Below are 15,703 nucleotides of genomic sequence, written 5' to 3'. Positions count from 1 at the left end.
GCTGGCCACAGAGCGGCCATGAGCAGTCATAAAAGATAACCAACTTTAATTGTGCACTTCCTGAGTCAGATTGTGGTAGCCAATCAGAACATGCGAGCTCGGTGCCACAAGGCTGCTTTAAAGTGCTTCTCACCAGTAGACCCCACAGAAGAGCGTAAACACTGTAAGCCATTCAATTTCCGCCAAGCAATCCTCCGGAGGGATGGACGTGATTAACAGAATCTGGAACGGACAGCAAAGCGGATTTAATTTCTTTGCTAATCAGAATTTGGCATACGTGGCAGAGACATGCCTTGGGTGTCGAAGCGGCTGCGTGGATGCGGTTTTTGAAGGGAGGCGAGCTGCAGAATTTGCAGTGCGCATGCCCTGCCCTTCAATGGGGAGGGTGGCAGAGTCCAGCAGCCTCCTGCTATCCAAGGAGGGCACTGGCACACGAGGTCTCCCCTCCCACCAGGCCTCACAAGTGGTGGTCTCTTGTTAAGCCCTGCTCAGCTGTAGCTGGTGGCCACCCAAGCGTGAGGATGCAGTGCCATTCGGATCCCACTGGTAGCCATGGCGAGGAGTCTGAAGATTAGCAGCAGAGGGGAGCAGCCTGCACCGGTCCCAGAGGCGGCGGGCATTGATGCTTCGGCTCATGGACCAAACACAGATGCCGCTGGCACCCAGCATCACAAGCATCCTCGCTTGGAGGAGCATCGCACATCCCTCTCTGTAGCACATGCAGTACTTAGAGGCCACCCCACGGAAGGCACAGCTTATTCAAAGCGTAAGCTGTGCTTAGTTTGTAAAAGAATAAATGTTAGGCCCCAAAGTGTTCTCAGAAGCCCGCCACCGGCATTCCACATGTTGCTGATAGGATGGAGGTCCGGTCTTGGTTCCACCTCATGCCTCTTTCATCCACCACCAGACACTCCCTGCCTCTTTATCTCACTTTCTTCTGCTTCTTTTTCATCCCTGCTTTCTCACTTTGTCACTGTTTTCCTATCTTTCTTTTTCCCATTTTCCACTTTTCTCTGCCTTCTTCTGAGTCAAAGCCTGATGATGAAAACTAAGTTCTGGTCCCCAAAAATGAGTGCCCTGGGACCCCAAAAGCAACTACCGCTCATATGAAGCATTGCTGATAAACGTAATTTTCGAATGAAAATACGTTTAGTCAACTCTGATGATGCAAAACCTGCGTTTTGTAAGCAGGGGTAGTGTTCGCGATCTGTGCCGAATTTACACCACGTTAGAGAACTTCCAGAATTGTAATTAAAACTCCCTGTTTTCGGGAGGAGCCAAGATGGCGACCGGGACGGCAGCGTAGGCTCCCGGCTCCGTGAACCTCCGCACCCCGCACAGATATCCTGCACGAGATCCTTAGCCTGCGCTATCTACCCGTGTTGGTGAACGCGAGCGGCAACCGGCCGTGTGACCCCGAAGTTTCTGGCAGCGGTACCGCCGGAGAAATGTCCGTCTGAAGTTTGCGGCCTGTGCAGCCCCGGAGCCAGGATCTCGAGTGAACGCCGTGGCCGGGCGGCAGTGCAACAACATCGGCCTTTGGTGACTGGGTGGGGTCGGACTGCCGGAGTGGTGCGAATGTCGGACTGCGCTTCGCCGTGGTCGCTCCTACCACTAAGCGTAGCTGAACGAGTGCGTGCCTGAGGTGGCAACTACAGGACTCTCCGGTGATTGCTTCAGCCTTCGCCGGTGAGCTGCCCGGACGCCGCCCGTAACTTGTCCCGATTCTTGCGGGCTGCTCCCGGATTTTCGCGGGCGCTGGTCCGTGGTGGGGTCGACTGTGGCCCGTGCCCACACACCGGACACATTGCTTGCCTGCCCTCGGAACCCAGTTACCAGTGCCATGGAACCCGAGGCTCTTGTGTCTGAGCCCCGGTCCCGATCTGGGATGGACCTACCCAGCGGCCATTTTGGTATGCCAGAGTCCACCATCCTGTACACTGGGTTGCAGCAGGATTGGGAGGGTGTGACTCTGAGGAGCGTAGCGGAGCGAGCGCCGGGAGCTGTACTGGGGTACGGTGACCTTCTCGAGGCTCTCGGTGCCCTTCACTCCACCCTGATTCACGGAGCCTGGGTGTTGGGGAGCAAGCTCGATGGAGTGACATCAGCGTCGGAACAGTTGCCGCCTGCCTATCCCCAGGTACACTGGGACTTCTCACGCCGCGCACGGGGGGACAGTGTCGTGGCCGCCCCTGTGAATAGTGCACACCTGGACTCTCCGGACAGTATATTAACGTGCGATCAGCTGGCTGTGGATTTGGTCTGTTCCGGAGGTTTCGGACCTGAGCGGGGGGGGGGTGGCCTTGTCCCGTGCGCGGTCTCCGACGACCCAGGCAACGTCCAAGCAACGGTCGCCCGCCCTGGCTGATTCCGCCTTCCTGGGCCTGGTGTGCAGTGTAAATCCTGGCTCGGCATCGGGAAAGATGATCCTCCCTAGAGCTGACTGTGTCGATCTTCAGAGCCCTTTACCCTACCTGTGTGTGTCGCTTCCTGAGTTTTATTGGACACTTCTCTTCCTGGTAACATTGGACATGGCACTGGGACGAGGGGAATGCATGGGTGGGTTTGCAAAGAGTGGCCAAGGATGATGCTGACCCTTCCGAGGTGGTCACCTACTAGGCGGGCGGGCTCGGGAGTTGTGTGCTCTCATGGCATAATTGTTAGTGTACCAAGTGCGTAATGCTCCTTACTCCTCTTTGACAGGGTCGATTTTGTGTTCTTTATTGTATGCTTTATGGGAAACCGTGTGGTGCGGGAGGGAGAAACCGGGGGCGTGTTTTGCAGGCCCTCCTCCAGTTTATTAATACTCTCTCTACCCCCCCGTCTGGTGGGGGCTCCTTTCCCACTTCTTTTCTCTGTTCTTCTATATTTCGGGTCTGGTTCCGGGGCGACAGGCACACTGCTGGGGGGGGGGGCCGTACTCATCTGCAGAGGTGCAGGGTGGGGGGTTGGGGGGGGGGGATCCTTTAGTCTTTCACCTCCTTTTTCTATGGCCTCCTTTTCTTCTCTTACTCTTCTTTGTCTTTTTCTGGGATCAGTATGGTAGTACTCCTTTGTTGTTAATCACTGCTGTTTCCGGAGTGCCATAATTTCCGTGGAGTTTCCTGGGTCTTGGGGCAGGGGGTTGCAGGCGCAAATGACCGTGTCATTCCTCCACATCCTGAACTTACTGTTTCAGCGCCATTGCTTAGATAGACTGCTGTGTATTGTTTACGTTCATCGTTCTGCCTGCCATTTTTCGCGGTTGGGAAACTGTTTGGCACCTGATCCTTCCATCCTTTTCTATTATAAAATGTAAACCTTTATTATCCTGGTCTCCTATCTGGGCTGTTCAGAGACTGGGAGTATGCTAGTGTCGAGATTTTGCTCCCCGAGGTACTGACTGTGATAGACCTGCTTTCTGTTATTCTGATTGTTTAGCGGCCGGCCCCGGGGGTTGTAGGCCCATATGTGTAATTGCTTGAAATGTCAATAAAGGTTTTCAAAAAAAAAAAAAAAAAAAACTCCCTGTTTTCAGTTTTTACTGATTTTTACTGATAAATATTATAAAACCGGGAGCCCTAGTTGTAACTGACCTCCATTTGTTGAAGAGTGACGGAGAAAAATGGGAAGACCCAAAAAAGTGACTTACATGGTATTTAATAACTTTTGAAAGTGTCTCCCTCTCTCATCACTCGCCTGTGCAGCTCCACTCGAATGATCCAGATTAAAGTGATGCAGAACATGTCAGCAAATGAACCAGTATTCCAGATTTTCTATGGAATAGGGGAGAGATGAGGAAATAGCGTCTCAGGAAAAGTCATTCACTGTCTAGGGAAGGGGAACTTCAAAGGACTTTTAATTTAAAATGTCTCTCGTGTCCTAACCCTATGCATGCAGAATCGCTCTGATCCTCTAGACGATGCAAACAGGCACATCACTGAAGTGTGTACTGACGCCAGACAATTAATTCACAATTACTTAAATTCACTTGTTACTTACTGTATGCAGATACCTGCACACAACAAGCATTGGGAGATGTATGCATTTCTTTGTGAATCACGCCCTCAGTGTCAATGGAGTTACACCATTTTACGTACCCTGTACACCTCATGCTTATAAAGACTAAGTCTCTGCATTCACACCTGCACCTCAGAGTATTTCCAACTTCCAGGCTAGCAAGATGGCAGCTCATCTCTATTTTCAACCACAGCATACCTATCTTTGTTTGCATAAGCAGTTTTGCAGCTGCTCCCTCAAGTCTCGTTCCTGGCCTCTGGCCCTTGGTTGGATTGTCCAATGAAAATTCCCTGAAATCCCATCTTCACCCACTGCTAGGATATCCTCACCAAGGTGGCAAATGATACACATCACTCCGTCACTCGTATCGCGACAGTGGCTCACCATTGAAGCCAGATGCATGCTCGAGATTGCATGCATTTTGTAAAGAGACAAGGGAACCCTGTGAGTCAAGAGGGCCCTAGGGTAAGCAGAGTGTTATAAGAGACAACAGTCCCTCTAAAAAGTTGTGAGCCAATGTTACTCAGAACTGCATTGAGACCCGTGTCAAAATCCTCCAAAATGGAGAGACAATGTATGTAATAGTTACACACATATGAAACACAAAGCAAAAATATGTACAAAGAATTCCGTGGGAAGAAAGGTTGGAAATCAGCAGATTTCCACATTTCAGGCATATACATACATAGTGACTACGTAGAGTGGAGTAGAGTGTTGTAGAGTGCAGTGGCATAGACTGGGGTAGAGCATCGGAGTGGAGTGTTGTAGAGTGCAGTGGCATAGACTGGGGTAGAGCATCTGAGTGGAGTGTTGTAGAGTGGAGTGTTGTAGAGTGCAGTGGCATAGACTGGGGTAGAGCATCGGAGTGGAGTGTTGTAGAGTGGAGTGGAGTGTTGTAGAGTGCAGTGGCATAGACTGGGGTAGAGCATCGGAGTGGAGTGTTGTAGAGTGCAGTGGCATAGACTGGGGTAGAGCATCTGAGTGGAGTGTTGTAGAGTGGAGTGGAGTGTTGTAGAGTGCAGTGGCATAGACTGGGGTAGAGCATCGGAGTGGAGTGTTGTAGAGTGGAGTGGAGTGTTGTAGAGTGCAGTGGCATAGATGGGGTAGAGCATCGGAGTGGAGTGTTGTAGAGTGGAGTGGAGTGTTGTAGAGTGCAGTGGCATAGACTGGGGTAGAGCATCGGAGTGGAGTGTTGTAGAGTGGAGTGGAGTGTTGTAGAGTGCAGTGGCATAGATGGGGTAGAGCATCGGAGTGGAGTGTTGTAGAGTGGAGTGGAGTGTTGTAGAGTGCAGTGGCATAGACTGGGGTAGAGCATCGGAGTGGAGTGTTGTAGAGTGTAGTAGAGTGGTGCAGAGTAGATTGGCATATAGTGCATTGGTTTTGAGTAAAGTGGTATAGAGTCCATTGGCTTCGTGTGCAGTGACATACAGTAGAATCTTGCAGATTAGATTGAAGTGGTGTAGAGTGCAATGGCATTGCGTGGAGTGGCAAAGAGTGGAGTAGAATGGCGTAGAGTACAGTGGCATTGAGTAGAGTGTTTCAGAGTAGAGTAAGGTGGCATAGAGTGGAGAGGTGCAGGTTAAATGGAGTGATGCAAGGTAGAGTGCAGAGGTGTGGAGTACAGTGACGTTGAGTGCAGTGGCATAGAGTAGAGTGGTGTAGAGTGCAGTGGCATGGAGTGCAGTAGTGCAGAATGGATTAGAGTAGCGTAAAGTGTAGTGGTATAGAGTGCATTGGCGTAGAATGGCATAGAGTTTTTCCAAAATCATAATTCTCGCAGCAGGTCGGAGGGGATAGCCACCTTAGGCGTGTCCAACTTTTGATATAAAGTTCTGAGCCTATGATTCTGGGAACCATATCTAATAGTATTTACCATTTCTGTTGCTGTTAAATTTGTTGTTTCTTTCTCCACTCACTCTAGCACAATCTTTTTGAAACACTCGGCTTACTTCTTGATTTGACGCTTAATTCACACTATACCTATATAAATCTTTTCATGATCCTATAAACTTCACACTCCTCTTCAACAAATAGGCTAACATTTAGTTATGGCAAACCTCATGACTTTTGGGTTTACTGATGACGATTTTGACTCTATGGTGGGAGGTACAGGGTCTTTTGGCCAACAACCAATGGCCAATTCTGATAAAAATTAAGACTTCCATAAACTCTTAGCCCTCAAGAAAAAGACCAAAAGAATAGAACTACATGGTCAATACATGTTGGAATACCTCAGAGCAGGAGTAATTCCACAAGGATTAAGAGTTAAAAATATTCCAGGACTATTTGTCCAAATAAAAGCATTTCTAGAAAAATGGTCGATGATTGCAAATCCTTGCTCTCGCGACCCAATGATGTTAATCGTGGAAACAGCAAAAGAAATGTTACAGACCCTGATCTCTGAAATCCTATAACTAGAGAATAAAATAAAAACGAATACAGCAGTAGATGATGCAAAAAAAAAACACTGGAGGAATTAGATCAGGAATTAAATTCATACACAGAATATTTACACAAAAGAAAAGCTGACAAATTAATAAAAGACATCCGCTTTTCTAATAAAGAAAACACATACCCGTATTTAACGACAGGAAAGTGCACCGTATGACCAACAAGAATACAGACGATATAACAGAAAAGTCACAACGTTTTCTGAAACATCTGACTCGGACAGTGAAAGTGCACCTAACCAGTTTGAGAGTAGAAATAGTAGATTTACACCTAGACCTTATCAAACCCCACAACCTTTTTTAGGGAGGCTCAATCTACGCAGGAGCAACTGGCGACCACAATATCAACCCCGTTACCGGGGAACTCAACAGATAAATCAGAACCAATTTCTAGTAACGCGCAATGCGCAATACTGGAGAGAGTAGAAGAAATCCCAGGTTTAATTTAAGCACCTCTGATTTGACTCCTGCTACTTACTCATTGTTATGTAAAGGCTTGACATTTGCCCCACATTCGGGACTTAACAAATTTGAATTATTCAGGGACTTGACAGCATTTTTTCCCAAAGTAAGATTAAAATTGTTCTTTACAGCACAAACAATGCTCATGACACAAACAAATAGATCTGACTTAATGCCAAAATCTAACTTCACTCCCTCTAATGAGCATATACCACCAGAAGCCATTGTATGTGAACAGGTGGTACACCAGAAAATGACTGTAGCTACTAAATATGTCCAAAGAACCCCATTTAACATTCAAAAGGAGGAACACCAGGCCTTGTCTGAACTAAAAAAGAACGCAGCTATTACAATCAAAAGCTGCGATAAAGGTGGGGGAATTGCCATCATAAATACCGCTGCCTACAAAGTAAAGATGGAGACAATGTTAAGGGACGCCAATTTCTATACTAAAATCAGTAGAAATCCCATAGAAAAAATAAAATCTAAAATACAGCGCATCACAAATAAAGCCCTCAAAGATGGTCACATTTGCGAAAAGGAACATACCTACCTGAATGTACAGAACCCTAGGATGGCCGGTCTGTATGGTGTACCCCAAATACACAGGAATGACAAGGATCCGCCGGACAGACCCATAGTCACGACGATGGGCTCTGTCACAGAGCCGTTATCAAAATATCTGGATGCCATCCTATGCCCCCATGTTAACAAGACACCGGCATATGTCAAAGATACACGACATATTATAAATCTTGTAGCGGATGTCCCCTTCAATCCTGAAACACAATGGCTAGTAACTCTAGATGTAGAAAGCCTCTATAGTAATATTCCTATTGAAGGGACTCTACTAGCAGTAGAATGGTTCATTCAGACCATGAGCATTGACTGCAATGAAAATTTCATCATCAAATGTCTTAAAGTAGTACTCGAAGACAACATCTTCGATTTTAATGGCCAACTATTCCAAAAAGTAAAGGGAGTAAGTATGGGGGCTTCGTGTGCACCTACGGTGGCAAATATCTATATGGCCAAGTTCGAATTCACCCATATCTTCAATGAGGTGGCACCATTTTTTGAGTCCGTCTGGAAGTGGTCCCGTTTCATAGACGATATATTTTTCATTTGGTCTGATACGGAAGACAAGTTGATTGAGTTTCTGGCATAGTTAAATTAATGCGATAAAAATCTACATTTTACTTCTGCCATCAACAATGACCAGATAGAATTTCTGGATATCGTCATTAAACATGTGGAGGGTGAGTTAGCTGTTGACCTGTTCATTAAACCCACAGCGCGCAACACATTGTTGCACTACGACAGCTTCCATCCCAGGTCCCAAAAGGACAGCATCCCATTTGGACAGTTCCTGCGCTTGCGCAGAAACTGCACAAGTATTGCTGACTTTGATATGAGAGCTTCAGACATGAGGAAAAAATTTCTAGCGAGAGGATATCCGCGGAAACTGGTTAAGAATTCCTATAAACGAGCAAGGTTTTATGACAGGCAGCACCTACTCACCAACACCAACAAACAACAACAAAAAAATGAGACATTAGTATTTGTAACATGACACTCCAGGCTAAATACTCAAATAAAACAAATCATCTCGTCTAGCTGGCACATCTCGAATGCCGATAAAGATGCGAAAGACAAAATCTCAAAGCCCCTTCTTGCCTACCGTAAAAACAAGAACTTAAAGGATCTAATCGTAAGATCTAGATTACCCCAAACAAAAGAGCCAATACAGAGAAGTATTGTTGGGAATTTACCAGTGATAGGCAATTTTAGATGTGGCACGTGTAAAATGTGTCCCTCGGCAATAGAAGATGACAAAATACAATTGAATGGACAGACAGTCAAGGTCAAAAATATGACAAACTGTAAAACAAAAAATGTCATTTACCTCTTACTCCGTCCCTGTGGATTGGGATACATTGGAGAGACATCTCGCAATTTTAATACACGACTCACTGAGCATGGTTCAGCTATCCGTACAAAAAAAATGTCTGCACCAATAGTGAAGCATTTTGTTACTCTAAAACATACTGAGAATGACATCAAATGGTTCATTTTGGAAACCATCAGCCCCAAAAATAATCAAAGCAGTGAATCCATCCGAAAAACGTGAGGTTTATTGGATTTTCACCCTGGACACTTTTAAACAGGGATTAAACCAAGAAATTCCATGGGCACAAGTAATTGAATATAATCCATAACTTTGTATATTGTTGGCAAAACATAGCAAGTCTATTGCCACTTTTCTATAATAAATTGCCCAGGGATCCATATCACGCATGTCCCTTTTCATCTACCAACATGGACCCTAGGAAAGGTTCCATCTAGAACGGTTAACAATTACTCTGAAAATGTTAGTGACATCTTTTCTTCTATCATCAGAAGTATATATCTATTATTATATTATATGTCCCTCTTCTTCTTGATCCAGGTGAACTCAAGAAGGATCACCCATGCCCATAAAACAAGGATCCTCAAACCACATATAATGACAAGCTTTTTTCTATATAACTACTAGTAAGAATGCCTATTGAAAGATGGCCGCTACTGTTCTCATGATATCTAGTCCTTCGTTTATGTCCCTGCCAGAAAGGTTTTAGCTACAATGACAGGCTCTTTTCACCAGAACTACTAGTAAGAATGCCTATTGCAAGATGGCCGCCACCGTTCTCATGGGTTGCAGTCTGTCGTCTATGCCCTCACCAGAAAGGCTTTAGCTACATTGTAGCAGTTTTATGACGTCAGACGCCATCCAATTAAGGCACACGGACATCTTAAAAAGCAGCGTATTGCACATACATCAGTTTCTGCTGATTCCTCACAGAACAGAGTACCGGGTCGGAAGCTCGCACCTTGAGACACAAAAGTAAGTAGATACCCAAACATTAGATTAAAAGTGAAGCACAAAGTAGGCATGCTTTTAGGATTATAGACAAGCATAGGACTATATGGGGCATGTTGAAGAGTATCAGTCACATAAGCACACTGGAGTGTGATACCACATAATGCCCTCATAATTGCAGAGGTGGCGCAAATAAGTTGATCGCGTCATTTTCATTGTAACACGCGGTACATAATACAAGGCTAAATAAATGTCCGCTCTCTAGATTAAAAGATAATACTTGAGTAGGGAAGCGTTTGCCCAGTTTTATAGACAGGAAATGTACAACCTTTGGCATGTCATGGAGCTTTTATGACAACAAAAATATCCACATTAGAGTGAGGGATTCCTTAGTAGAAGTCTGATCCTTACACAAGGCAAAGGAAAGTGACACTTTGTAGTGGCCCTATAATAGTAGAAGTAGCGATAATAATTTGACCGCGGTTTTTGAAATATAACTCGCGGAACATAACTCTCTAGTAGGTCTGGGCGTCTATCACCAAGTGGTTTTGCTGAGAACTATAAATAGGAACTGTACAACCCATGGCATGTCGGGAAGTTCCCGAGAGATGACAAAATTAGCGATGTTTTAGCAATGGCTGCAGAGGCTTAAGTCTAACTTTATACCTTAGAAAATGAAGTGACTTCTTGAGATGGTGCCATAATATTAAAGATAGTGAATACAATCTTATCATACATATGTAATTATAGACACACATTACTATCTTTTAGCCACAGAGAAAGGTATAGTATAGGAAAATTTACATATGATAATATCTTTTGTCCTAGATAAAGTGTGTGGGTGAGACACAAAATACTAAGACCCAGGACTCCTTCTAGAATCCCGTTTAAGTGTCAGTATAAATTCTCATGGTAGGCATATATTTAATATATTGATTACAATGGCACACAGTATTGCCACTTTGCATACCTTGCTGAAAATTGGTTCTGATTTAGCAATGTACCATCTGTCTAGGGGCACAGTTCATAAGCCAAAGATGTGAAGATAGCCAGCATTAAATTTCAACGTTCCTTAAAACGTTGGAACATAATCATTAAACTATTGTAAGTATTAGAGCCAAAAAAACATTCATTTTTTTGTTAACTATATAGAGATAGAATATTAACTGGCTAGTAGCACACAAATAAAAAGACCTGTTAAAATTCATTGTTTCAGATAGAGTATGAATTAGGAAAGACACCGTAAATTTAGAATCGGCGAGTGAAATTTTGAAGTCGCACACTACTAGGTATACAATGGACTAACACTATTGTATGTCACCAATATATTGGTTCTCTTAGAATAGTACACAAGGGATAGAACTAATGAATTTGTTCCATTTTCTTATTCTTTTTGTCCACCAATACCATCTTAGAAGAGATCGGATCCTCATGGAAATCCCATTTGTCTAAAGAAAACTATCTTCACCTGTCCAATATTGTATATCATAACCTTGCCCCAAAATTACAGGTACATTTTGGGATAGTAAACTTAATGTTCTTGTATATTCCATCCCTTTGACACTTGGGTTATTATGTACCTGCTCCTTTTTCATTATTTTCACTCTTCTGAGCCAACACAATCTAATTGATCTAACGCTTTGGGTGATTTTTTAGTACATTTGGATCTACTTTCTACAAGTACCTTTATCCTTTTCTTGCACAATATATAAACGGTGCACTCACCTTTTTAGGTAATAAATATGTTATTGATTAATAAATAGCGACATTAGATGATCCTTCATAAACATAGGCCCAGATATTATAAATAATGAAGCACTAAGTGTTCATAACTGTATCGACAATGAATTTTCAGGCCTTTAGTGTTGTTACATGTGTTCTTATTGTATTTATTGTGCACTTTATTGTAGAAGAAAAGTTGAGACGGTACCCCTGAAGAAGGCTCAAAACGCCGAAATGCGCATCGTGTGTAATCCGACCGCCAGCCATTGAAAAGATCTGTTAATATAGGAACTCCCTCTCCTAGTTTTATATTTGAGTTTTGTACAGCACTGTAATGTATTGATTGTGATGTATATATTCTGTGTATATGTCATGTACATATGAGGTTGTGAATTGAAATCATGAACTAAATGAATGACGAAAATATCCAAATAGCAAAAAAAGAAAAATAAGAAATAATTTAAAGAATACAAATAAAATATAGTTCTGTATCAGAACAAATTGTATTGAGTGCTATGTTCATGTTTATCTTACAAGCAACCCCGCACAGAATTAGGCCTGTTGTTGTTATTTGTGACATGATGATATAACACAGTTCTTGTATTTAGCATATTTCTTTAACCCATTATAGAGTTGAGTGGTGCAGAGTTGAGTGGTGCAGAGTTGAGTGGTGCAGAGTTGAGTGGTGCAGAGTTGAGTGGTGCAGTGTCAGAGAGTGCAGTGTCAGAGAGTGCAGTCTTGCAGGATAGAGTGTAGTGTTGTATAGTGCAGTTGGATAGAGTGCATTGGCATAGAGTACAGTGGTGCAGAGTACAGTGGTGCAGTGGCGAAGAGTGTAGTGGTGCATAGAATATTAGAGTGGTGTAGAGTGTAGTGGTCTAGAGTGCTTTGGTATAGAGTGCATTGTCATAGAGCGAGGTAGAGTTTCATGGAGTAGAGTGCAGTGATGCAGAGTAGAGTGATGAAGAGTTCATTTACAGAGTGCAGTGCTGCAGAGTAGAGTGTCATACCACAGTGGTGTAGAATAGAGTGGCATAGAGAGCATGAATGTACAGTGCAGTGTCAGAGTGGTGCAGAGTAAACTAACGTACAGTGGTGTAGAGTAGATGGAGTAGAGTGTTGCAGAGTAGAATTTAGTGGCATGCAGTGGTGCAAAGTAGATTAGCGTAGAGTGCTGTGTCATACAGTGTATTCATTTTGAGTAAAGCTGTGAAGAGTGCAGTGGTGTAGAGTGCAGCGGCGTAGAGTAAAGTGGTGCAGGGTAGACTGCAATGGTGTGGAGTGGAATAGAGAGGCGTACATTGAGTGATGTAGAGTAAATTGTTCCAGAGAGGAGTGAAGTGGCATAGAGTGCAGTGTCATAAAGTGCAGTGTCGTAGAGTGCAATGGTGCAGAGTAGATTAGAGTGTATTGTGTAGGGTGCAGTGGTGGCGACTGCAGTGGTGCATGGTAGAGTAGTGTGGGGTAGAGTGTATCGCATAGATTAGAGAGGTGTTGAGTGGGGTGGTGCAGAGTAGAGTGCAGCGTGGAGTTGCGTAGTGTGAAGTGGTACAAAGTAGAGTGGAGTGGGGTCGGGTATGCATGGAGACATAGCGGCCTGCCATTACAGACAACACATCTTCAATTGAAATGACCATTTCATTCGCACAGACATACAATTTAACTGATACAATTATACAGTGCACAAACAATATTGTGTGTAAATGTCATCACATACGGTATTGATTTGTTTTGGTCATATTAAAATATTTGTTTCCACCACACTTCAGATTCACCAAAAAATGAGCTTCATTTGTGCTCGTTATGTTCTGAAATATCTACACAGTTCATTTACAGACATTTTAAATGTGCCAGAAAAAAATGACATTGTGCAGCATACCCTGAGTAGCCAGAATGATTGTCACATAAATTCTCTCACTTTGAAGTCAGAGAAAGAAAAGTAAACACCAAGCTCCCTGGAAGACAAAGCCTGACATTTGACTTCTGTCTTTGAATACACAGAAAATATGACAAGATAAGAACAAGATTTAAAGGCTTGCTAACAGAAATTCAGTACTGGTGGAAGAATACAGTAAATAGAATTTGAACAAGGGAAGGGAAGCTGGACAGCCTATACCAAATAAAGCAAGCAAATAGAAAGCAAGAACGTGCGAGTTATAAACCACAAAGCCAATGGTAAGCAACAGGTGGAATGCATTCCCAGGGAAGCTTTCAGAATGTCCCCAATATGTCATTAGCAAACCAGACAGCTGCACTGTCTGGTAAGCTTCGACCTACAAAATGACAACCACAGCCAAGAAACACACTGACAACACAAGTTCTTGATGGGGAAGTTTTGCAGCTAAAGAAAAGACAGCCAACAGAAATATCATTAAAGGTGGAAAAGCCACAAGGGACTTTCTGCCCGTGGGAAGTTGGGCATTTGGTGTTCATTCCGAGACTTTTAGGAGCTTGAAAAGATGCAAATATAGAAAAGAGCTGGGGACAGCAGACCTTATATATCCGGCCAGTATGTGATAGGATACCACAGACCACACTTGGCCTGCTTGACCTTTTTTACTTGCACTATAGCTTCAGTGTCTGTCCTAAGCTTTGGAAGTCTATCACTATGTGCTTTAACACACTACACACAAGAATAATTCCCCACAATAATCTCCAATACATACAGAGAGACCTAACAAAACAATTGAAGTGGAAGCTGTGTGCATGTGCATACAACCACCGCTTTTAAGCTCCAACATTCCAAGCAGAAGCTCAGTACAATGTCATGACTTAAAGGCGATGGTACTGTGATACCTGCTGGAGGCAGACATTCTAAAAGATCTCCAACAGCCACAGATGTGTTTAAGCCAACTTGGAGTGTGTTAGTTGCACTTAAATGACTTATCTTCAGATTAATACCATGATGAACAACAAGAGTACCAGTAACCATAATAATCAACATCTTCATCATCACAAGCTCAATGATAGGCATAAGGGCCTTGGCTTATAGGGATATTAGGAAATTCCCTAGTAGCAAAGTCCCTTGGATAAGTCGTGAGGGCTGGGTCATAATCTGTCTCATGTCAAGCAACTCTATAACGAGACACTGTCCCGCAGTGCGCTTGATCTTTCAGAGGGACCAGCATGTTGGCAAATTAGATGATCTTAATACAAGCCAGCGAAATCTGGGACATGCTGTATATTCTCAAGCCTCGATTGTGGATTTAAATCATCATTTCACCGGCCACAAAAGAGGGGCTCTATGGGGGGCTGATTATCATGGGGTACATTTTTTACTCCTGCTTCACCTGCTCTGGACTGACCACACGTGTGACCAGGTCAGATGATCTTCTCAACAATTGATGGTGGGATTGCAAAGACACACTCCCTGTACCAACTCAACCTTTTCTCTAGAACAAAAAAATAAGAGCAGCCAAGACACAGGCATATCCCGTCCATAAGTTAGTAGCAAGTGTATTACCTGTCTGCTTCGTTGTTGACGATGCAGTAATGGCTGGAGAGCCGGTTGGTCTTGACCGGCTCGGGGGCCTTGTCACTGCTCTCCAGCTCCTGCTCCAGTGATGAGTGGGTGCTGCCATCTCGGCTGATGTTGCTGTTTCGACTGGGGCTGTTCTCCGTCGACAGTCGAGGCGACTCGGTGTTCTGCTTCAGGGTCTGTAGCTTGGCCAGTGGGATGATGTCGCAGTTCTGCGGCCGGTGCCACACTGTCCGTTGGGTGCTGGCATTGTAGTAGTAGAAGCGGGAAGTGTTTGGGTCGAAGAGCTCCCACCACTGGTTCTCATTGGTGCGTTTGATCCGGACGCCGGGGGGCGGATCCCACACGCACTCCCCCGTGATGAGGTTGGCGTACATGCACTCCCGGGTGCGAGGCTCGATGATTTCCACCCATTCGAGCCTGAGGATATGGAAAGAAGAAACAACATTTAAAGCAATGTATCTCTCACTCAAGAAGACCAGTTTTATATAACAGGCAGCAGGTTTTAGCTTAAAGTTAAGATAACTGCGCTATGATTTATTGTCTGAAAGAAACATGGTCGTCTTAATATGCAAAAGTACTCCAAATCATGCTTTCTAGTCTGACACAATTGTTGGACCTCCTTAAATCTGACACCAATGCCTAAATAACATACTTCCACCATTTGAGTACTATGGCTATTATATCTGCAGAGCCAGCAGAGCCAATAGGTCTGGGTTTAATGTGCTCATT

At 44.2% G+C, this 15,703-nt stretch overlaps 1 protein-coding gene and 1 long non-coding RNA gene across 3 annotated transcripts in view; one reads left to right on the top strand and one right to left on the bottom strand.

Annotated features, from left to right (window-relative positions):
* The window catches only part of ARHGAP39 (Rho GTPase activating protein 39), an 855,990-nt gene that overhangs the window by 542,150 nt on the left and 298,137 nt on the right, over positions 1–15,703 (bottom strand). For both annotated transcript variants that reach the window (XM_085604662.1, XM_085604663.1), the window contains exon 2: positions 14,957–15,391. In XM_085604662.1, coding sequence (XP_085460788.1) covers positions 14,957–15,391 — 435 coding nt within the window. The remainder of the gene's footprint in view (positions 1–14,956; positions 15,392–15,703) is intronic.
* On the top strand, positions 9,629–12,007 carry LOC146830431 (uncharacterized). The gene is made up of 3 exons (XR_014961425.1): positions 9,629–9,795; positions 11,187–11,281; positions 11,682–12,007. It is a non-coding gene; the product is annotated as an uncharacterized LOC146830431 (long non-coding RNA).

The sequence above is a fragment of the Triturus cristatus genome, chromosome 5_1, assembly GCF_964204655.1.
Source record: "Triturus cristatus chromosome 5_1, aTriCri1.1, whole genome shotgun sequence".
Taxonomy (NCBI): domain Eukaryota; kingdom Metazoa; phylum Chordata; class Amphibia; order Caudata; family Salamandridae; genus Triturus; species Triturus cristatus.
The sequence above is the reverse complement of the archived record's forward strand: the minus strand, read 5'-3'. Positions and strand labels throughout refer to the sequence as shown.